The 23851-nt window shown below is 50.2% G+C and overlaps 2 protein-coding genes and 1 long non-coding RNA gene across 5 annotated transcripts in view; 2 read left to right on the forward strand and 1 right to left on the reverse strand.

The window, feature by feature from the left end:
* The window catches only part of LOC136048767 (uncharacterized), a 19771-nt gene extending 18740 nt beyond the window's left edge, over positions 1-1031 (forward strand). For both annotated transcript variants that reach the window (XR_010622220.1, XR_010622221.1), the window contains exon 3: positions 881-1031. This is a non-coding gene — a long non-coding RNA (uncharacterized LOC136048767). The remainder of the gene's footprint in view (positions 1-880) is intronic.
* Positions 1032-13378: 12347 nt separating this feature from the next.
* Positions 13379-14618, reverse strand: HELT (helt bHLH transcription factor). 2 transcript variants are annotated; one of them, XM_065736558.1, is made up of 4 exons: positions 14408-14618; positions 14228-14332; positions 14053-14149; positions 13379-13963 (listed from the first exon to the last, which is right to left on the reverse strand). In XM_065736558.1, exons 1-4 carry the CDS (start codon positions 14432-14434, stop codon positions 13545-13547), a joined length of 648 nt encoding a protein of 215 aa, XP_065592630.1. In that variant the 5' UTR covers positions 14435-14618; the 3' UTR covers positions 13379-13544. The 2 variants fall into 2 exon arrangements, with proteins under 2 accessions (XP_065592630.1, XP_065592629.1); XM_065736557.1 differs by having other exon boundaries at positions 14228-14618.
* ACSL1 (acyl-CoA synthetase long chain family member 1) overlaps positions 13836-23851 on the forward strand; it is a 67131-nt gene continuing 57115 nt past the window's right edge. Inside the window, exon 1 of the mRNA XM_065736541.1 lies at positions 13836-13892. The gene's annotated coding sequence lies outside the window, so the exon portion shown is untranslated. The remainder of the gene's footprint in view (positions 13893-23851) is intronic.

Here is a 23851-nt window from a genome sequence, read left to right on the forward strand (position 1 = left end):
TGCTGCTCTGGGACTTCTCTCCTGGGCTGCTCCTTTGCTCTCCCTTTACCTGTGGCAGCACTCTGAAAGCTGCCATTGGTTCCTTTATGTTGCCAGCTTGTCACCACTTCAAAAGGATGAGCATGAAGCTGAGGTGAGCTAAGAGAGGACCCATATCCTACATAGCTAGGAGGTTGGACTGTGCAGAGAGGAAAGGTGCCCAGCAATGTGGTTGTTTCAGAGCAATGGTATATCCCTAGTGACACTGTGGTGGCTGAATTCCCTGTGAGATGTGGCAGCTTTTGGTATTTTCATTAAGTAGTTATCAACAAGCCTGGTCTGAAGTTATTTTTTGTTTCTGTTTTTATCTTTTTATCCTCATTTTTCCTTATCTCAAACAGTAGGTCCTTAGGTTACTTCACAACCATATATTTATAAGGCATTCCAGGCATAAGGAGCTGGACGTAGTGCATAGCAAAACAACCATTTTGAGCACACTTCCTTTCCACTACAAAAAGGCACTGAAAGCAATGGCAGGAGGACACTGGCGAGCCAGAAGGTTGTGGGCAGGTTATTTTGTGCCCTCTGCCCTTTGAGCTCACCAGCCTGTGCTCAGCCACTGCATCTCAACTGCTTTGGCTGGAGGCAAAAAATGAAATACTTTCCTGTCTCAGAATGGCTGCAAAACTGGGCAGGGATCCCCCTGTTCAAGGAGACCTGTTCGGTGTGTGGGTTTTTCACACCAGATCCCAGTTTGCCATTATTAAAACTCCACAGCGAAGCGTTTACTAGCTTTGTCTCTATATTTACAATACCTTTTGACTGAGATGTCTAAGAGCTTTTAACATATGCTTTGAGCAGCGGACGGTTGGGGCTGACATTTGTTACAGATCTTTTTCAGAGGGCCGTGTGGAATCGTCCTAATCCGGGAAGAGCCACTGCCTCCCTGTGTGATCTGACAGAGTGACATATCACTTGACCTCGGTCGCGGCAGCTGTAGAACGAGACGGACAGCCAGGGGATGCCTTTCAGCACAGCTTCCTCGGGTAGAACACCGGCAGACGCACGGCTTGGCTTCTTTCTTACTCCATCCACGAGCTTTAGGTTGAAATTGGCTTTTGCATCGTCTCTTTTGGATTGATTAATGAATTAATTATGTTTATGTGTGACCGGGCGGCCGTTCCCGCTGCGCGCTCGCTGCCTCGGGACGAGGGGCCGCTCTCCCTGCAGTGGCGCCTCCCGGCCTGCAGGGGGCGCGGCGGCTCCGCTGCAGCCGCCCGTCCAGCGCGTCCCCCGCCCGGCATCCTCTCGTCCCCATCCCTCGCCTTTACTCCTTCTTCTCTGCAGGCACGCGAGGTGCTGTGTCCCCGACCTGAGCTGGGGGCATGGCGAGCCCCCGGCGGTTTTACTGACTCGTAGTTTTTAGAACCTCACCGTCAGGTTTTGCATTCGTTTCTCGGTGATTGTTAGCCGTTCAGTTATTACAGCTGGACAGATCTTTAATCTAATCTGTACTGACTGAATCAGTGAGCAGCACTTGCACGTTTTGAGTGGTAAGGAAAATACAAAAGTATATCCGAAAACACTTGCATGATAACACAGAATCACTGCTGTTGAAAGGAACATCTGGGGATCATCAAATCTAACCTCCCTGCTAAAACAGGTTCCCTGCAGTAGGCTGCAACTGTGTCATGGAACAGACCCAAGAAGACACATCTGCATTGCACTTAGTGTTGTAATGCTTGCCTTGCTGAGCAATCAGCCAAGCCAAACTTCCTCTTCTTGAGGGAGGGTTCTTTGGGTCAGTTTTTGATATATTTCTTGGTGCAAACTGTCCGGCTTTGACAGAATTTTCTTAATAACATGTTTCTTCACAATGTCTTGCTTCTGCATGTCTCTTTTTACAGTCTTCTGCATTTTATCCATCTTTGACTTTAGCCTTCATGCTGACAGCTGTTAGAACAAGATTCACCATCAATTTAAATGCACTTTATTTGCTGATCTTTCTTGCTAAAAAAGGCATCTTTGTGCTTTACTGAAATCTCTAGATCTATTAGGAAAGGTCCTTTGTCAAAAAGGCAAGAATTTCATTTGACATTTAAGAGAGTATAATCCTCATTTTTGACTCATTTTATCACTTTGTCTACCTTTTAATCGCTGTTACCTTTTTTTGTAAAAATTCAGGCACCCAGCCCAATGTGAGAATACCACATGACTTTCATAGTGCCTTTACTCCTGTCTACATACAGAATGCCTTTATCTGGAAAAGGCAAATATCCTGGGAGTCTGTAAAAAGTAGGCTGTAGCTGTTGCAGCTTGAATTTGTGAGAGGACTTCCCTGGAGCCTGAGACACCTTCCTCCAGCTCAAAGGAGAGCCCAGACTTCCCTCTTTCTTAAAGGCTGGTACAATATCCAGGTACAGTCCTTCACCTTCTGTGTTTTAAAAATGCCAGGGTTACTGAGAATCTCTAGGCAGAGTGGCTCTGTGTATCCAAATCTTAAACTAATGGTAGCATTAAAACAAGCAAACAAACAAAAACAATATTAAGCGTGATACATCTTTAAAAAAACACAACAAAGCAACAGGTGCTTGAGTTTCTGACCTATGTACATGGAAGTAGAGACAGAAACAATGCCTAAACTCATCCTTTGTCCCTTGGCAAGGATGAGACTGTAGCACAGTCTTTAGAACTCTGAGCTTAGTGTCGTATGTGGTTGCTGAAATTAAAAGAGTGTTTGTTTGTTTGTTTGTTTTAACAACAGATCGCTGAAACAAATCCAGAATGTTGGAGAAGTGTGATTTTAGTAATGGTCAGCAGCATGAGAGCTCTACTTTCTGCTTTGTGTGAAAAACTCCTCAAAAGGAGCTCTGAGAAACCTCTGGTAATTTTATACACAGTATTTTGCAACTTTATCCAATAGGACTTGACAACGAGGGCATTTGCTCACCGGATTTCCTTCAAGGCTAAGTGTTGAATTCTTGGCATTCCCAGAAGACTTATGTTGGACTGTATGAATTTAGCTCTTTGCTCATGTAACTGTAGAAAGCTCTGTGTGTGTCTGGATCTCCCTGCTCTAGTCTGTCCATATTCAATTTCTTAGATATGCCTATCTAATGTCTTTGTAATCTGCTGGACTACAGCTTCATGAAGCAGTCTGGGCCATCAGGTGCCAGAAATAGTTAATGAGTGGCTGCTGTGCAGTCAGAGGGCACTTACATATGTGTAGAGAGAAGGGGAATGTCTCCTGGGCATCCCTTGGCCAAGCATGCTGATGAGTGTTGAAACTAAGTCAGTTTAAGCCAGAGAAAACACAGGTGAATTGGATGGTCTTCAGAACATGAAATTCAGTACTATATAATGCCCTTGTTACTATTAAAGTGTTTCTCTTGTGATCTGGGACTCTATATGAAATAATGAGCAGGAAGAACCGTTTGGTTGTGCAGCTTTTAGCTCACGCCATTTCCAAGGGCTCTGAGGAGAAGTAACATGGAATGCTGTGTACAGTTCTGACCATAGCATTCCTGACAAAGTCTTCCCAATGCCTTTTACAGGGGTATGAAAGTATTTCCCACTGGAGATGCATCAGCTGCTGTGTGCAGGAACTAGATGTGCTTTTTTCAAAAATGAGCCAAAACTGGAGAAAATGCTGAGGTTTCATGCCCGTGTGACTGGGGGAAGGGAGAGGTGAAAATATGGGAAGAAATAAGAATGTTTCGTTTCTTTAAATTGGTTATGAGAGAGGTTACGGAGGTTGTCTGTAACTGCAAAAGCTTTTAAAAACTGGAGACTATAAGATTTTGTCTTAGCAGGGTGGCAGACTAGATTTTTTAATAGAGCAAGAGGGATCGTCTGATCTATATCAAATCAGATGAAAGAGTTTCATCTGACTCAGCTTGAGCAGGTATGTTGTGTTCTGTCCCGGCAGACTGCAGAAGGTTAAGTGATAGCTTGTTTGCTGGCATTTGTATCTGGCAAATTCATCCTTGCGCATTAACATTCGAGGGAGAAAGGAAAACTGTTTGTAGGCAGACTCTGTGCATAACCTGTGTTTTTGGCTTGGTCTGGGAAATTGTCTTCCTGACCTTTTAATTGGAAGCAGTGTTTTAGATTTAGTATTTTTAAAGATGTTTGCTCTTTAGAATAGCTTCTGTTTTTCTCGTTAGTACCCCTTACTCCCAAGTGGCGTAAAGAGGTCGGTCTCTTCTGACAAGAGGACCCGAGAGTGACCAAGACAAGATTTAGGGAGAAATATTCCTTACCAGTTGCAGTCAACCTTCAAGTATGTCTCTGCAGAAGGACGTAAAACCCAGCAGGACTCCCTTATCACATGGCATTAACTGATGTGGTGCTGTCATTTTCGGTATGTTTGACTTCTTGCCTCCAACCCCCATGCTGAGATCTCATGTTCCTTTTTTTCCTCAGGGTCATGTCTTACACAGAGTCCCCACTGTGGCTTTGCTCTGCTGGGTCAAGGGAAACATGAGATGACAAATTTTGCCCTTTCCTATTAATTGTTAAAATCGTAGAAGGAGAAAGACGAGGTCTGTATGGATTTTGTCTTCAAGACCGATTTTATAATTTCACGAGACCATGGAAAGACGGACCCACTCCAAGGCTTTTGACTTCCCACATCTTTAAGAGAGGGACAGGACAGCAGGATGACATCTCAGAGGCTCTGTAGCTGTCCCAGCCTGACTGTTTTCTTCTGGAGAGCAAATGTGCAGTTCAGACAGTGCCTGGCAAAAGCTTCTTCTAGTTCTGCAGCAGCAGCAGAAGAAATATTTCATGCATATAGAAGATCAAGGATCCATATAGACAGTTGTTTTCTGCAATGTTCTGTAAGTTTTGGGAGAAGTTATTAAGTTCTGTTTCTCTTTCTTTCTTTAAAACAAGACAGAGAGGGAAAGCCTGTGTTTTCTGCCATTTCCCAAGAGGCTTTTTATCTGTTTAAACCAACTAGGGATTTTTCACATATTGACATAAGCATTCATTTGCTAATTTGCTGGACATTAAACTGCACAGCATTCTTGAATGAGACTGGAATACTTGGGTACTTAGTGCTGCTCAGACCCCGCATCATTCCCAGTACACATATGGTTTTCCTCCTCTATCTCCTAGATAAAAGTCACTGTTTGATCGCCTTAAGGAAAAGAATGAGTTAAATGGACCAATATTTTAGCCTTGGCTCTAAAACTGGGCCTTTTCAGAAACTCCTCAGCACCTGCAGCAGCTAGGTCATTTGCACATACATAAATAAATAAATTAACAATGAATAAATAATTTAATCCCGCCACACAATGCCACCTTGCAGATCTGATCCTTTGCTCCCAGTGAATTTGTCCATTCCTAATTCTTTTTGATAAAGTCCTCAGATACTTGCTGACTGTCAGTCTAATTTTCTTATTGTTTTCGCTTGATTAGTTCTGTATGACCTAAGGTCGCCCTTAAAATCCACATCTCTCGTGAAGACTCCGAAAGGCCTTCTTTTTTTTCAAAGGGATGGAAAGTGCCTGCCATTTCTCCGGACAAAAGCCTGGAAGGTTTTCAGTTATTAGCCTCCTGAAGCAGCCCTTTCGCTCACCCAAGCGCAAAAAAAACTCATTAGGGGGCACCTTTCTTTCTGCCTTCTTCATCTGATGCGTGTAGGGTTTACACGTTTCAAGATTTTCAGGTCTCAGATGAATTTGGGCAGCCTCCCTTTTAACCCTGCTGGACTGTGGTTGTGCCCTGGGCAGACACTGGCTGTATCTCCATGCACTTAACCACCTGGAGATGCCTCATCCTTTCAGCAGCTGTTTTACACCCCTGCTGGTCTGCTGTTGTGTTGAGCATATCTGCCCGACAGCGCTGCCATACCTGTGGCTGCCTTTTAAGAAGAAAAACAACCCCAAAGTATACTGGCAGGTATTACAGAAATGAATAGTTCTTGCTTACCTGTGATGTTTATTGAGAGTATAATTGATACAATTATCCACAAAAGATATCATAATTGTCAAGAGAAGTAGGATCAAACTTTTTCAGAAAAGGGCTGCCTGGTCTCTTTGATGAGAGATCTTTATTTTGCCTAGGATCTGAGCCTAAAGATGAGAAATACACAGGAGCGGAAGGAAAATAAGTAGGGCCAGCAAGAGAGCAGTGCCAGTGGAAGTTTTTCTGGACAGATATTCTGTATCTTGCTCCTGCAACACTATTTCTCCTTGTCCTGTCCTGAAGAGCAGCTTCTCTTCCACTGAAGTAGATTTATCACCCCCTAGGTTAAAATCCGGTTTGGAAAGCTCAGGTCTGCGGGTAAGGTCTCAGTTCCAAGCATGTGGATGACAGTTTTGCAGCCACTAATCTTACTACTGCTTTTTTTCAGGCCCAAAAGAAATTCTCTTTCTTAGGTTGGAAGCTCACACCATTGCAACCACTATTTATTTTTACCAGTTCCTCTGAAATTGATGATACTGACACTTTATTTCCACCTCTTTTTTACCAATTCCTCCGGAATCTGAGGGAGATCAGCCCTTCATAAAATCAAGCCAGCCAGGTGCATAAGGCTGGATCTGTGTGCAAATCCTTGCAGGTTCAGTGCCACCAACTGCATCACCCTTTCTGCTGGCAGAAATTCTGACCAGCTGTTAGCTGAGTTTAGTGTAAAATAGTGTGGAAGCTGTGTGACGGGGAGAAATTGTGTCAGCATGATACCAGGCAGTCGTTTATAACTTTCTGCATCAACATCCTTTCTGCCCAAACCGTTTAGAGGTATTCAAGCTTTCTGAATAAAACCGACCCATTAATTAAAGCTTGTAGCTTTAGATGAAATCAACTCCTCATCTCTCATTCAGAACACTGTGTACATTCTGTTGAAAAGAAAAGGCATCTGACCTTGAAAATTCTGCTAAAAATAAGCTAGAACCGTGGTGAGTGGTGCTGTCCCTAGAGCTCCACTCACTGTCCTGGAGAAGGAGAGGGAGAGGAGCTTCCTTTGAAATCAGTGGCAAATTTCTCCTCTACTATGCTTATAGTTTAAAATATGGGTTTTCTGATTTTGCATGCAGGTGGTTCATACACAGAGTTCCTGTACCCCTTTGCTTCATTTTTGCCATGTGTAAGAATGGGAGGGGAGTATGATGGCTGCTGTTATACAGGCATCTGGGAGGTAAACCTGTGCCATGGAGGAGTGCAGCTTCTAAGTATATTTTGACAACCAGACTGTGGAAAAAGGTACACTGGCTTTCAGTGAATGGCTAATGGTTTTGTTTGAAATAGCACTTGCTGGAGGGCAATAGTAAAAACACATTCTTCTCCACCTGAATTTCTTCCCACCTTCTAGCAATACATGCAACAAGTACAATAGAAACATCTGTCAGGAGATAGCCACTGGAGTATGCTTAAACATTTGTCAGCTGTTTCAGTTCATTAGATTCACTTGCTACACCTTCAATCTGTGTAACAGATGCACAAGAGGAGAGCCATTGTTTTTTATTTTAAGGGCAACAAGTCTTGCAGGCGAGGTAGAAAAAGATTTTAGTTGGCTAAATAGCTGAAGACTGAATTGAACTTCTATGATTAAACATGGAGAAGTAAAGCCTCTCTGAAATACCGGAGTAGATAAGTAAGATTACTTGACGGGCAGCAGTGAGGGTGGGATTCAGCTGGGGTGGGATTTTTTCCCCTACCTATATATGTGAATCTGACCTACTGATCCTGCGTTCCCTCGTGATTCAGAAGGAGGAAGGAGGCATGTTCCAAGGCAAACTGGCTCATTTTAAGGGAAGTCTAAAATCCATCTGGTCAATCACCCCCTGGAAAGGCCTGTTTTTTCCTCTTGACTAGAAAAAGAGCTTAGAGTGGTTAATTCACTCTTGCACCTCTCCCTTTGAGACATTTAATGCTTGATTAAAGTCAGCTGCTCACAAGCTGTAGTACATCCTTCTATTACCAAAACACTGAAATGTTTTTCCTTTATGGTATGACTTTGCTTTATGAGAAAATCAGTTTCCCAAGAACATGGATGAAAAAATCCCATTGGTCTCATCCTGTCCTTCCTTTTTTTTTTTTTATCTGGTAAAGAAATAAACTTGCCAGCGTCCTATCTGTGTATCAGTGGACCTAGAGGCATGCTATATCCTTACCTTATAATAAGGCAATTCTGATGAGGTGCTAAAAGCATATTTGTGCTCTAGTAAATCATTATCATTTTCCCAAAATAACTTATCATCTTGGGTGTGGTTTGTTTTTGTTTTTTTTTTTTGTGTGTGTGTGTTTCCACTTATGGTGACTGGAAGACTCTCTGAAGAGCCTTTAAGAAGCCAGATGTTGGCAGCTGAATTTCAATCTATCCCAAATCTCCACAGCTTCCTGCTAGAAGAGGATGAAATTGACTGCTTTCTCTCTAAATTAATCTCAGTCTGAAAGGGTAAGTTAATTGCAAATCCGTTTTGAAAAAAGAAAAAAAGCACAATATAATTATTTTCAAAACTGCTATAAATTAATGTAGAATATTCCTTTGAGAAGAATAACAGCCTTTATATTCTCCCAGTTGCCTATCCTTCTAGGTACATCATATATTTATTTCTCCTAGGTGTGTGTGTTCCTTGTATATTGTTTGTGGGTCATATTCAGTACTGTACATTGTTTTGTGGAGAGGTGGTAGAAGCCCTTTCTGAGAGCTTAAAGCAAAGCTGAAAATAGCACAGTTACTAACTATATGTAATATATGTTATGTGACTAAGAAAGCTAGCTGTCTGAAAAGGAGAGCCCAAGTCACACTATGGAGCAGCAAATGGTTTTTGAGAAGGTGAAATATTCAAGCTGCTTTGCTGCTGGGAGCCTCCTCACAGTGGAAGGGTGTTCCTTTGGCCTTGCAGAGTTAGTTTTGATCCTGCACATGCATGTTGGAGGGTAGGTTATTGTGCCTAGCTGTGTCATCGTTTCCTCTTGGAGGAACAGCTCATGCTCCCAATATGGCAGGCAGTCAGGCCTGCTCTGCAGATGTTCTGTACCATGACTTCACTTTCACCATCAGAGTAACTGAGTGTTTAAGGCCAAGGTAGGTTACTTATTTTCCATACATTCTTGCAAACGTACGGCTGTGTAGATGAATTAGTGAACTGAACACCAGGAGCCACTGAAATATGGATCACTTGCCTGTTTGGTAAGGTCTCTGCTGATGCAGTTACATCCTGCCTCCTCCTCATGTAAGCAGCTCTAGCTTCACGGCTCTGCAGGGAGCTTTGCCCACTTGCAGGAGCTAAGGCTTTGGTCCAGAATATACACAAGTAGGAAAATAGCATGTTTGTTTCTTTGATTGTTGTAATGTACTGAGACTTTCTGCAGACAGTAATTTGTAACTAACTATAATCACTGGTACCCTTAAGCAACATTTAATTGGTTTTCATGCATCTTAGCCATCTAACAGGGCATTTTTTTAGCTTTTCACAACAAAAATTATACTTCTGGTCCTGTTCTATTTCCAAATACCTCCTCCAGACATGTGATATATGCTGTCTCAGGTTCTCTGAAGGCTTGTGAAAATGTGTCATCTATGCTTGATGAATCTCATTGATCCCTGTTAGATTTTCTCTTTTTGAAAGTGAAATCATGTGAGGTTTGTTCTGTAAGTTTGACTGTTGTTGTTCTTTCTACGGATCCCAGTCCTGAAAACCCAGCAGTGGATTTGGTAGTAAGGAATTGTTTTCATCCTTTATCCTTTGACAGCAAAATTCTGCACTCTAACATTCACTCACAGCTATAGTGGCATCACTGTTGTAAGTCAGTAAGGTAGTACTGGTGGACATTTTAGTTTTGGGGGAAAATGAACAAAATGACCAATTCTGTATCTTAGCTGTGAAAGACTGACCCTTACAGGCTGATCTCTGTGAATTCCTCTGGAATGGTACTAGTGCAGTATATGTGGGAAGTTATGAGGCTCTAGCAAACCCACATTTAAGCAAAGAATCAGCACACTCGCCTAGGAAATGCTGAGAAAAACAAAACTGAATCCCATCCAACTGGCAGAGGTCCTGTATAAGGCTTGATGTGTATATAGGACACATCTAAAGGGGACAGAATCTTTAGGACAGCTTGCTATGAAATGATAAGAGGGAATGGTTTCACACTGAAAGAGAGTGGATTTAGATTGCACATAATGAAAAAGTGTTTTACCCTAAGGGCAATGGGGCATTGGCACAGGGTGCCCAGAGAGGCGGTGGATGCCCCATCCCTGGAGACAGCCAAGGTCAGGCTGGAGTGGCTCTGAGCACCTGATGGAGCTGCAGCTGTCCCTGCTCATTGCAGGGAGTTGGACCACAGTGGCCTTTGAGGATCCCTTAGACTTGCATGATTCTGTGATACTACTATTCACGTGGTACCCAAAGCACATACATGTCCAGAGGAGGAGTATGCTGGTGTGAAGACAGTAGTCCTTCTTCCCTGGATGGAGAAAGGACCCTGACTCTGTCACTGTCTGGTGTTCAACTTCATGCTTGCAATTCAAAATTTTAAATTTTAAATTTTAAATTCGATGTCCAAGCCTTAGTCACTCACTGCTTCTTTCAGAGAGCCAACCAGAGCACACAGTTTCCTTTGAATTCAACAGAAGTCATTTTGTAGGGGCAGAGTGATTGTGAATATGCTCTCCCAAAGGAGAGGGCCCAGGCTTTAGCCTCAATGACTTCAAGCCTGAGTCTTCAGCTTTCTGGAAGGATGCCTAATCCTAGGGGCTACAGAGAAGGAGCCACAGGCTGCTGAGCCAGAGTGAAGGCACTTCGTGCCGTAAGCTTGGCTGGCAGGGCTTGGTTTGAGCTGCACCCTTCTCTAAATGAATGCACCCTTCAAGGGCTGACAGTGTGGGTCTGTGTTGTGGCTCACAGCTGAGCTCAGAGCCACTGGGTGACTGAGAGTCTCCAAATAAAGGACCACAGCGTGAGTGGGTGTAATTCCTCCCACAGGCTCTGGGTTGAACCCTCAGCCCCCACAGCATTCACCAAACATGCAATGGCTGAGTCCCAAATCCTACCAGGCATTCCCTGTTCCCTTGCAAGATGTCTTCAGTGCGGAAGGCTTTTATTGTTGTTATATACTCATTTCATAGAAGAGGGCTGCACTTTTAAGCGTATTTATACTTAATAACTATTAAATTGCATTTAAACTTCTTTTTTTTTTTCCAGAAAGAGTACTTATTTCGGCCCAATTAACTGTATTGCTGCTGCAGAGATATACTGCATGCTTCCATTGCTGTAGTGTGAAGATGAATGTTAAAAAATGTTTCATAAATTCAACTGGATGTGGAATTCTGAGTTGGAATCTCCTAAGTTATTCCTCTTTCTTCATGTTTGATGTACATGGTGTTGCTGTCTCTCACCTCTTTTATGAGCCTTGGCTTAACATGCAGTGCGGGGTGTGGGTAGGTGTCAGTGCTGTGACCTGTGTATGTATTAAAATGCAGCTCTTATACATCCTGCCAAAACTTTGTGTTCTAAGGGAAACGAGTGTTGTTTTCCTAGGACAGCCTTCGTTCTCCAGTCCCTTACACAGCCCATAGGCTTAGAAATAAATGTGATGATGTCAGAGGGGATGGATGCAGGAGGCGCGTCTGTGAACTCCGCTTCTGCAGCTCCTGCTCAGCAAACACACGCTGTCAGCTGGGACGTCTCCTTCCCACACACCGACTGGCAAAGGAACTGCTGGTAAGTGCAGCTGCTCCAGTGCGCCTGAGCCCAGGCTGCTGCAAGCACCGCAGGCAAGGAGGAGGTCCCCTCCTCAGTGCAGGATGAACACCCACCCAGGCACTAATGAGCTCTCTCCGAATGAGGCAGCGGGGAAAGAAGCTCACCCGGGTAGGATGGGCTTTGCACCCAGGTGCTGCAGACCCTGTGCACTCCTCACGTGAGTGGTGTGACCCTGATCGAATCACAGAGACGCAGAATGGCAGGGGTTGGAAGGGACCACAAGAGATCACCGAGTCCAACCCCCCTGCTAAAGCAGTTTCCCTGCAGTACGTTGCACAGGTAGGCGTCTGTGCTTTAGGGGAGCAGGAGTGTGGTGGCAGGGAGCAGGGACACCAGGAGCCACAGACTGACCACAGCTGTGCTGCTGTGGGACAGGGGGTCATAGCGGTACCCAAAGTCCAATAAAAGGAACACTGTCATCAGCTGGTGACAAAGCTATGCCCAAATTAGTCTGTTTGCTTCCATGTGGGGACTGTGGCTGTGTCCAAGGGTGGGAAGCACACAGCATGGCACTGCAGCCATATGCATAAGGGCTGCTGCAAAGCCACAGGAAGAAGGAAGGACTCTGCTCTGTGCTGCGGGTGTGCTCTGCTCACAAACCTGTCACAGTGGAGTAAGCACGCCACCAAAACGCTTCCTGCTGCTTGTCGGCCTGTTCCGAACATCAGCTCTGATTGTAGGGCAGATGGATGCAAGCTACTCGTGTGTCTCTGTGACCTAACTGGTGGCACTTTATTCCCACAAGAGCTCAAATAAACCCTTCCGATAAATTAATGAGCTGGAGGTATTTTCAGCAACGCGACATTGCAGAGATGAGCGTAACCTCACCTGCTGCCCAGGTGAGTGACAGGTGTGTCAGTGTGAGATGCAGAGCACCCGGGGCCGCGGGTGGGGGTGAGCCCAGGGGCGGTGGGGGGCCAGGAGGCGCGTGTGCGGGGCTGCGGGCAGCTTATCGCCGGCTCATTGTGCAGCCGGAGGGGTTTATCCTCTGCAGCCAAATGAAAACGGAGAGGACAAAAAGAAAAAAAAACATCCCGGATAGCAACGTTTGAGATACAAAGACTGTCACGGGCCAGTGCAAGTTGGCAAAATTGTATGTAAATGACGGCAGTTTTGTCCGTGGTGGCCCTCTGCTAATCCCAAAGAGAAAATCTACTTAGCCAGGGAAGTTCTGTCTGATTTGGTTAACAGTGCCCGAAATGAACCTATTAATAATTTATACGTCCAGGGAAACACTGTATCTTTAATGCTACAATCCCAAAGGGGTGGTGGTGGATGGGTGGGTGGGGGATGTGGGAGAGGGGAGTCACACCGGCTCAACGCTTGGAGCAGAACTCGCGCGGGGTCCCGCTCGCACGGCGCCCGGCGCTGCCGGGGCTGCGACACCGCCCGCGGGACTGAGGGCGCCCGGGGCTGGGGCCGGGGCCGCTCCCGCACGGCCCTTCCCCGCTCCTCTGCGGCGGCGCTTCGGACGGGAGACGCGCGCTGCGCGTTGCGACGAAGAACTTTCCGTCCGTCCGTTTGCCTGCGCGCAGAGGCGCGGGCGGTTCACTGCTCGCGGTCATCCCGCGGCGCGCCCGGCTCGCAGCCCCGCACCGGGACGCGGGGCAGTGCGGGGTGGGAACCCGCGGGAGGGCCGCTCCGCACCACCCGACCCGCCCCGCTCCGGGCAGAGCGCCGTGCCCCCGCCGCCTCGGGCTCCGCAGCGGGGCGCGGCGCGGGCGGTTGCGTGCCCGACGCGGGGCGCGGCGCTCCGTGCCGGGGGCGGCCGAGGAAGCTTCCCCGGCGACACGCGGGGCCGCGGTTTTCTTCCGGCGCCGTCCAGGCAGAGTCCGCGGCGCCGCGGCCCTATAGCACGGCGGAGGGGTGCTGGCCGGGCGGCAGCCCGAAGGCGCCGGGGGGTGGCGGGCCCAGCAAGCCGAGGTAGCGGCGCTCCAGGCCCTGCGCGGACGGGAGGAAGGCGGCGCGCTGCTGCCCGGGGCCGCCCAGGGCCGCGGGGGCGGGCAGGGGACCGTAGGGCCACGGGAAGGGCTCGGCGGGGCACGGAGGGCGCTCGGGGGGCGGCGGGAAGGCGGCGTCGGGCTCCGGCGGAGCGGCGAGGAGCGGCTCGGCGGCGAAGCGCGCCTTGGACTGCAGGAAGGCGAGGATGCGGGCGTACTTGGTGTCCTTGGTCTCCATCCGCTCCACCGTGGTCAGGTAGTGCACCAGGTTCTTCATGCACTCGTGGTAGCCGTAGTGGAAGTAGTTGGCGAACTCGGAGAGCAGCTCTGCGGGACGGGGCGCGGCGGGGCGCGGCACACCTCAGCGGGGAACGGGGCCGGGCCGCCCCGCCGCGCCCCCCCGCGCCCGCACCTACCCTTCTCCCTGCCGCGGGGGAAGTCGGCCGAGTGCAGCGCCCGCAGGTACTGCACCGTCATCTCCAGGATCTCCGCCTTCTCCAGCTTGCCCGAGCCCTGCAACGCGCCGCGCCGTCAGCCCGGCTCCGCGCCGCGCCCCGTCCCGTGCCGCCCCGCCCCGCCGCCCGCACCCACCTGCTTGGCCAGCGCCAGCGGCACGGTGCGGCCCAGCTCCGCCAGGCACCGGTTGATGCGGTCCCGCCGCCGCTTCTCGATCACTTTGTGGGACACGGGCGTCCTCTGCAAAACAGACGGCGCGTCACGGGCCGCGGCGGGGACCCGCGGAGCGCGCGGTGCGGGCGGCCCCGCGCTCACCCTGCGCTCCTTGAGGCCCGAGGCCATGGCGGCAGTGCGGGGCTTCGCCGCGGGGCCGCTTATAAAGCCGCCGCGCCTGGGGGGGACGGGGGCCCCCACGGGCCCCTGAGCCCAGCGGATTAGGGCGAGCCGCGCCGCGCCGCGCCGGGGAATGTATGCATTAAAGATCAGGGGCGAGCGGGAAGGAAGGGGCGAGGGCGAGGGAAGGAAGGGCCGGGGGGGCCGCTCGCCCGCTCCCCCCGTGCCCCCTCCTCCCCCTCACACCCCCTCCCGACCCGCACGTGACGCCCACGAGCGGGGCAGGGCCGGGCCGGGTCGGGCGCGGCGTGCGGGGCGCGGCACCACCTCCCCGCGGCACCGCCCCGTCGCACCGCACCGCCCCGCCGGGCCGAGCTGACCGCCTCGTGAAGCCTGTCCAGAGTCATTACAGTAATTAAGTAAGCCCTTAATAGGCTGTTCCGCCCGACGGCGGGGAGAGCCCCCGGAGCCGGAGTGGCCCCGTTTGTTCGCCGGCTTTTCTCACGCGCCGCGGTGACACGGGCGGCTTTATGAGCGCTGGCAGCGCGGCTTTGTGCCGGCGCTCCGTGCGGCGGGGGCACCCGGCAGGTGTGGGCCCGCGGCTGGCACACGCCCCCCCGCCCCGCTCCGCCCCCCCACCCCGGGGCCGCGGGCGGCTGCGGGCGGCCTTTGGCACACGACGCCGCTTTTTGTGTCGGCGCGGCCGCGGGCCGGGCCCCCCCGCCCCGCGCTGGAGAGGCCCAATTTGTAGCCTATTATCCTATAGGAAAATGTGCCATTGAGGAGCGTGAATGGTCGCATCGGGCCGAAATTTTAATAATGCGGGGCGAAGAAAAGAGGGGCAAATAAAGCGGGGCCCGCAGCTGGCCCGGAGCGCATTGTGCGCCGTCACCTGCGAGCGGGGTCGCCGACAGACCCGCCATTCATTTGCCTAATTTTGGTCAATTTAACAAACTTCGGGAGAAATTATTGTGGCATTGTCCGCCGGAGTAAAGCTTTCTGATCGAATTAACAGCGTGTTTTGATCCGGTAAATGTCATTAGAAAGAAAGAAACAATCGCGTTTAAAGGGGGGCTCCGCGCGGACCGCGCCAAGTGGAGACGCGGCGCGCACAGCTCACAAAGGGAGCACGGAACGGCCACAGGGCACTTTTGTACGCTCACATTGCCGAGGGGTTGTACACAAAAAGGCATTATTTCATACTTGAATACGTTTAATCCAACAATTGTCTATTTTCCGCAAACATATTTTCACAGCCTCCTCGGCTCCCCTCTCCGCCGCCCGCCCGCGCCCCGCGCTGCCGAAGCGCGCACGGCTTCCACCTCCCTCTGCCCGACCCGGCCCGGCCCGGCCCGGCCCGGCCCGACCGCGGGGCTCCCCCGCACCCCGCCCCGCCGCCGAGCCCCGCGCCGCCGCCGCCGCCCCCCCGCGCCCCTCCGTCCCCCCCCTCTGGCTCCGGCGGCCGTGCGCTCCGCGCCGCACTCTCGCAGCCGCCGGCCCCGAGCTGCGCGGCGGCGGGAGGGGCACGCCCGGCTCGGTCCGCCGCGGGACCCCGGGCCCGGTTCGGGGGCTTCCGGGGGTTGGAGGGAGGAGGGGGGAACCGCGACTCCGGGGACGGTCCTGGGGGTGGCTCGGGGGGTGCCCCGCGCGTCGCGCTGCCGGCGGCCCGCCCGGGTGCGTTGCGCTACATTCAGGGCCGTACAATGGGATTAAACGCACACCGTTATCATCCAAATTAACCAAACTCTGAATGCCAAACGGGGGGCTGGGGAAGAGTGTGTGTGGGGGGGGTTTCCCCTCTCTCCTTTTCTCCACGAGCGAGGAAGGAGTTGATCCTCTTACTGTCTGTGTTAACCGCCAGCTGCGGGCACCTGCGGGGCCGCTTGTTAGCCAGGGACGCTGGTTATGGCCCGAGCCGCGGGACGTGGCCTCGGGACAGGGCGCGGGGGGCTGCGGGAGGGGTGTGCAGTCCCGGGCCCGCTCCGGGATGGAGCTTGGCGGCACGGGGACGGACACGGCACGGGGACGGACGTGACTTCCAGGTCCCCGTCCCGGGTGCAGACGGAGCTGCCCCTGGGGCACGTGCTCTTGCTGGCGTCCTTCTCCTGAAGCCCGTATCAGGCCGGGGCTGCGTGCCCTAAAGCTGAGCTGCGGTCCTGCCACCCTGAAAGCTTTCTCCAGCACGTGCCTGGAGTTTGCAGCATCTCCTTCTCTTCCTCCTTTGTGTCAGAAATAAAATTTCCAATGTAGGTATCGTACAGTTAATGGCTAGGGAATCCTATACAAAACATGGGCATTGATGAGAGCAGCCAGCTCTGCCACGGTCCTCGAGGCCACACGTTGGCACAACACCTGACCCAGCTGTTACCATCGGGTCTCCTTACCCGTGGCACAGCTCAGGCCGTGCACTGTGTGTGCTGGAGGAGGCCCGTAGGGTTTCCCTGATTGCAGTGGTGCACAGAGGAGCCTGCTCGGTGCTGCCCGTGTTGTTCGGGCAGAGCATGCCCGGTGCTGGGGGCAGGAGAGCAGCGTGTGCACGGCGTGCCTCGTGTTAGTGGCTGTGTGGGTACGTGTGAGGGCTGCTCCGAAAGTAATGCCTCCTGTTTTATGATGTTGGCCCGCAAGGCTGCAGCTGGGTGCCGGTGGTATGGTGGTAAAGGTTGAACCATCCCACCAATATTCTGTTACAGTTGGTTGCCGTGTGGCAGATGGCAGCAGAGGGTACTCTGACTGAACGGTGTCTGACATGGAAGTGTGAAGCAAATGGGTGTCACTGAATTCCTCCATGCGGAAAAAAAATGGCACCCATTGACATTCATTGACACCGCTGACCGTTTCCAGAGACCGAACAGTGTGTGTGAGCATGGTGAGGCAGTGGGTGGTGCATTTCAGCAGCAGTGACAATGACAGCAGGTCACCTCTGCTGGTGCAGATAGTTATGAGTGCAGCATGCAGGCTCTTGTTCATTGCCAGTGCAAATGCAGAGCTAATGGTGGTGACTGTGTTGAAAAAGAGTGCTTTGTAGCTGAGAGTTTACTGTATTAAATAGTGTTATTGTGAACTTTGTATCTGTTGTAATTTCCATGGAAATAAATAGGAAGCGTTACTTGTGGAGCAACCTACAGAGTTTCCACAGAAATACAATGTAAATTGGAGGCATTGCTTTTGGAGCAACCCACGTATTGTGATAATAAAGTATCTAACCCTCCGCTCCAGTTGCAGGATTGCAAAGTGAGCCTTCCCTCAGCACAGCCACACAGCTCAGGCTGTGCTGGGCACACCCCAGGGTGCTCTGCTTGGCCAACGGAAGAGAGCCTTGGATGCTGCCTGCTCAGTGCTGGGCCTGCCCCTGCCCCACGTCTTCATTAGTGGTCATTAATCTCATTAAAGATATCTACATAAGGCCATGAAGATTGTTCAGGGATGGAACACATTTCCAATGAAGACAGGCTGAGAGAGCTGGGACTGCTTAGCCTGGAGAAGAAAAGTTCGAGGGGGATCTAACCATCACCCAACAGATACCTGAATGGAGGGCACAGAGCGGACAGAGCCAGGCTCTGTTCAGTGGTGCCCAGTGCCAGGACCAGAGGCAATGGGCACAAAGTGAAGCACAGGAGTGTCCCTCTGAACATCAGGCACCGCTTCTGTGTGGGTGACAGAGCACAGGCACGGGCTGCCCAGAGGCTGTGGGGTCTCCTCCTGGGGGAGCTCCCAAAGGGGACTGAGCAAGCAGCCCCAGGCATCCCTGCCCGAGAAGGATAGGGACAGAGGGACCAGAGCACCCTGTGTACCTCAGAGACACTGTGCTTCTGAGTTGCCTGTGTGAACATTTAGCCGTGATGTAATTCCCTCCCGGTTTGGTTTGGCACGAAGGAAACATGTTTGAAATTTTTCGAGTTACAGATTCAGCTCTTTCACTATACTGTGAATGGGATGTAACTCATTTGGATTCAGGGCTTCTGCACCTGTGTAAAGCAGAATAAGTGGGAGGAAAGTACGGCCTTTTTGTTTATTGTGCTTCGCCACATGTTGCATTATAGCTTGACTCATTAAAGAGCCATTAACAACCATTATACTTCTGACTACTGTGTAAACAATGCTAATTCAATGGGAATTCAGAGCCTAATTCCCTCTAGAGTCTTTTATAACTCCTGCGGGTGACTTTCTTTCTAGCTGAAGTGGAATAGCGGACCCCTGTGAGACATGTATGAATTCTGCGTATTCTACTAATTGAGAGATGCCATAGGTTCAAGCACGCCATTATTCCAGCCCCTCAGCACTGAGCCTTATGTATAGGACAGGAATTTGACGGGCTTCCTTTCAGCACAGCAGTACTCTTCAGCTCAGCCCATGGTTGCTCTTGCTTCCTGGAGGCTGAGTGGATCAGTGCTGCTCCCCACTCTGCTGCCTTCCAAAAATGAAGGGTGAAAGTGCCAGTAAGGAGGGCTGGGAAGGACAAACGTGTCCGCGACACCACGTGTTGTGATGTCTTTTCTTCACAAACCTGAAGACCTCAAGGATATCATATGCGGGTCACATATGGTGGGGCTGAACCTTCCCGTGTATGATGCAGTGTGTGAGCTCTGCCCAGGGCTGCACTGACAAACCACGGCTATTGCTATCACTTGAGGCACAGTTACTGCCAAGGAGTGTGTTTCTGGGCTCTCATCACTTGGATGGCTTTTGGCTCCGGTTTGATTTGACTGCCCTTTTCTGTCTGTCCATTTCTATCTGCCATAAGACCTTGGTGAAGCTCTCTGAAGAAATCTGTGGGTGACCCCATGGGGAAGGGCTGATTTGGGATTTGTCACGTAGCTTAGGAAGAGGGTAAGAAGCTCTGTTAGAGCATTTGAAGGAGGGAGTTGGACTTGTTCAGCCTGGAGAAGGCTCCAAGGATACCACAATTAGTTGCTAAGGGATTTGATTTAGTAGTTCAGTGGGTAGGGATGGTGATAGGAGGATGGTTGGACTAGATGATCTTGTAGGTCCTTTCCAACCTAATGAACCTATGAACCTATGAACAATGCAACACTCCAGTGCTTAAAGGGAGACTATAAACAGGAGAGAGACTGACTTTGTACATGGTCTGATAGTGATAGAATAAGAGAGAAGGGCTTTAAACTACCAGAGGGGAGATTTAGAGTAGATGTGAAATTCTTTCTTCAGAGGGCAGTGAGGCTCTGTCACTGCTGCACAGAGCTGTGGGTGCCCCACTTGTGGAGGTGCCCAAGGCCAGGTTGGATGGGCCCTGGGCAGCCTGAGCTGGTGGGGGGCACCCAGCCCATTACAGGGGGTGGGGCTGGGGGGGCTTTAAGGTCCTTTCTGACCTAAACCATTCAGTGATTCAGTGATTCTGTGATTCTACCATAGTTTTGCTGAAGAAATGGTATGTCTGGTCTTTATATATATAAGGTACACATTTCTGCAGACACATTCAAACAAATAAACAAAAAACCTTAATGTAGGTATAGAGGATTAACGCTCCTAGTGAACAGGGAGATTCATATACAACATGCCCCAGCATATGCAGCTGGGAAGTATATGCTCAGCCTTGTACTCGTGTTTAACACTCCCAGTGCTGTGCGTAGAAGGCAGATTGCTTTAACCCTTCTGCACACACCGTTTCCCAAACAGCCTTCTGATCAAGCTGTCGCTGTCCCTCTCCCGATTCGCTGTGTTGGTTTGTGGTCAAGTCTGGTGAGATAAGGGGTTGGCTACTGCCCTCTAGTGAGCTAGCTCATTTCACCATGGCCTGAGGTTTCTGACTCTCCTATCCGGCAGCTAAAATTTACCTTCGCGTGTGATCAGTCATGAAATTCCATCCAGAGAGGCGGTGGATGCCCCGTCCCTGGAGACAGCCAAGGTCAGGCTGGAGTGGCTCTGAGCACCTGCTGGAGCTGCAGGTGTCCCTGCTCATTGCAGGGAGTTGGACCACGTGGCCTTTAGGAATCCCTTCCAACTCAAACGACCTATGATTCTATGATATTATGAATTAAGGTTGAACCAGAATTCAAGAGGTCTCAGGATTTACACCAGGTGATCTGTCCTTGACACAGGCAGCAGCTGGAATGTATCTAAAAGTACAGCTGATAAAACATGAGCACGTTGGGCATTTGTATTGCCATCTAGAATAATTCTCTCCCAGTTATTTGCAAGAGGATAAGCATATTGATTAATTTATCACTTATATAAAAACATCTTTGGGTCATATCTCATCACTTTGCCTTCAGTGATGCAGAGGTTACCAGAGTTCTTGGCATCTGCCATGGGGTGTAGGAGGAAATTGGCAGCAGTGAAGAGTCTGTGTTGTGCAACCTACAGATATTTTTGGAGGTACGTCTTGGCAATAAAACATTTGCTTTATCTGTTTATTGGGTTGCTTCCTGTGCAGTAAACAATGCCCCTTCTATAAGAGTGTCTTGGAGAGACCTTTATGGAATCAAACCTTGCCAAGGTGTGAGGATGGCTTGCAAATGTACAGGTTTGGATGATTTATGAGGGAACAGCCAGCCAGCAAATGCCTTTTTGCGAACATGAGACTGTCAGACGATGATGATTCACCATTCAGCTGAAGGAAAGGGAAGAGAGAAAATATAGGGGTGGAAAAAAGGGTGAGGCAGGGGAGAGTGTGTTTCAGAGAGCGTTGCTTCCAAGGAACCAGCCTCCTGGTGCCTGCAGCAGCTGGAGTCACTTTTTATTCTGTGCATCCTTCTGTACGTCTATAGCTGAGCACACTCTGTGGGGAGGTGGGAGCACCTCCAGGACTCTGTGACTGCCTGCCAGCAGTACTGGATTTGTGAGCAGCCAAACAGAATGTGTTTGACTCGGGCTCACATATAAACGCAGGTCTGGATGTTGCTCTTCATTCTGTGCGTTATATAAGTTCCTTTATCATGTGCTAGTTCTGCATCTCCCTGTGGCATCTTGCCTTTTTGTCTCAGATCTCAGCTACGTCTCTTGTTAGAGGTTCACTGAGCTCCTCGGACCCAGCTCTTTGTCTCCCACCAGCCATAGCTCCTCTTACAGCTTCTCCTTTCCTTTTGTATTCAATAACGTGCCACTTACAGGTCTCAATTTCATAGGGCACTTCATTCATTTGTATCGCATTTCACAATCTGAGGTTTCATCTGCCTCAGTTAACTGGAAGCTCCTCCAAAGCTCTTTTGAGCCCTCTGTTACCAGACATTAGTCTGCTCTCTGACAGCCTTCCTCTCTGCAGAGTCCCTGGATGGTGAAATGTAGGTGACATCTCCTCCAAGATGGCTCTCCTGGTTTTTTGTCCTGCTGGCAGCCAGGGCTGTGATGAAGCTCTGCATTGTGGCGTACAGAGCTAGGACTGGTTTTGCAGCATCCACCAGAGCTCTGTTTCCCTGCAGGAGTGCTCTCTGCTTAGATTTTCTCCTGGTCAGCCCCAGGAGAAAAGCAGAGGTGCAGTGTCTCTAGAGGAGCTGGGTCTATAAGAAGCGTGGCTGGGCTGATGTCTTGTGGTTGGTAACACTCGGAGCTGGTGAACCATTTAGAGAAGTTTTCGTTCAAACTCTGTACTTAGACTTCTGCTGTTCCTTAGACACAGGTGATGTATTTTGCAAGGGTAATGGAGTTAAACATGCATAAACTGGCACAAGGTGTGCGACATTCCCCAGTGGGATGCTTAGAGCAGGTTGTGGTTCTGGATGCAGGCTGTCAGGAGAATGTTGGTGGCACTGAGTGGCAGCTCGAGCTGCCAGGGGCTCCCAAAGGTTTTGACTGGGCTGTGTACGCCCTGCCTGAGTTGGTTGCCCTTTAGATCCATATGGGCCCACCTATAAAAGCATGATGTGTGTCATTAAATGGCTGTGCAGGCCCTGGGCCAACGATGACAGGCAGGCACAGCTAAGTGAGCATGTCAAAACGTGCAGATGTGAGTAGCAGTGTGCAAGAAGATGCACGTCCTTGCATGCTTCTTGGTAAATGCTGCACTTGTCTTATTTCTGAGAGACCTGAAATTGTTGTGTGTTTTCTTGTGCGCTGGTGTAGAATCCCCACATGGGTACCCTGTACACATCATGCCATCACCGTGAAAATGGGAGTCAGCTTTCACAACCTCCTCCCTCCTCTACCCGGTTATCTCTTGCCTCAGTTATCCTCTCCCAAATAACCTCTAATTACCTGTGCCAATGAGCGCAGCGCAATCCTATTCTGTCCCCTCAGGGCACCTCAGCATTTGTGAATGGTTAACTCAGATCTCAGATAACTCTCTGCATTCTTGCGAGAAGCCCAAACCAATGACATTATTTTAACCTTTTACCTACATAGCTTTTCCCATAACAACTACAGTTCCCTCTGCCCTATGCAATCCAAGCAAGAAGCTGTCTCCCTTCACACTGCTCGTGAGGCTGTGGATTCCACGGCATCAGACAACTCCATAGCTTGTGGATGGGTGCAGATTGCTCCAAGAGGCGGTGTCACAACGGGATTGGCAAAGAATGATGGAGAGACAGAATAGGCCCGAGTTGCTACAGCAATCTGTTGAAATGCTGTGGAAAAAGCAGTGTTGCAAGTCAGACAGAGGTGAGACTTCGACATCGTGTGTGGAGTGTGGAGAGGACAAGGCCAGGCTCAGTGCAACATTGGCTGCTGAAGATCCAGTGAGTGTAAAGGTCACAGGCTTTGCCTGAAGTATGAGACTGCACTGTGCCCTCTTACCCGTATTCCTAAAGACCCCAGAGAAGGGGTTCATGCCAAGTTTCATGACCTTGTCTGCTCACAGAAAATGAGCAGGAGCTGTGGGAAGGGCAGCTGAAATGCCTTGGCTGCTGCACACACAGGCCAGGGGGATGTGGCTACGAATTCGGGGGGTATCACACTGCAGAAGTGAACACAGCTGGGAGCTTTGTTTAGTTCACATGCTCCACTCTGCAAACCAGTTTCATTGCTTTGAATGCAATAGTTATGTCACGCAGCACCCACGTGGGCATGTGGTTCTGAATGTTTGCAAGAACATCTTCCAGCTCTGCCCCAGCAACTCTGGGTTAGCCCTTTTGCACATGGTCCTCACCTATGTTCTGGAGGAGCACCATACCACCAAGGTGTGCTCATACAGGTGTATGGAATGGGAAGGTGAAGGGCCAGTAGATGGCACTCAGGAATCTGCAGCGGGTTCCTGATGGAGCAGGTGTCCTTCCTGCATGGCCAGCTCTGCCCCACACTGGGGACTCTCAGAGCCCGTGTTGACCCTGAAAGCCAGCACTGCCCAGCTGGCTGATGCATTGCCCCTCACCAGCAGATCTGGCACTAGTGACAGGTGCAGCTCTTCTCTGGGAGGACCATTCCTCCTTGAATAGATCATCCTGTGCTTCTCCTCCATCAGCTTTCAGTAACATAGACTGCTGGTGGTGGGACAACTGTAGCAATGGCACCACTGATGCTATTGGAAAAACACTGTTA

This window comes from Cyrtonyx montezumae, unplaced genomic scaffold (genome assembly GCF_038088225.1).
Source record: "Cyrtonyx montezumae isolate F1298 unplaced genomic scaffold, pur_monq_1.0 scaffold_2, whole genome shotgun sequence".
Taxonomy (NCBI): domain Eukaryota; kingdom Metazoa; phylum Chordata; class Aves; order Galliformes; family Odontophoridae; genus Cyrtonyx; species Cyrtonyx montezumae.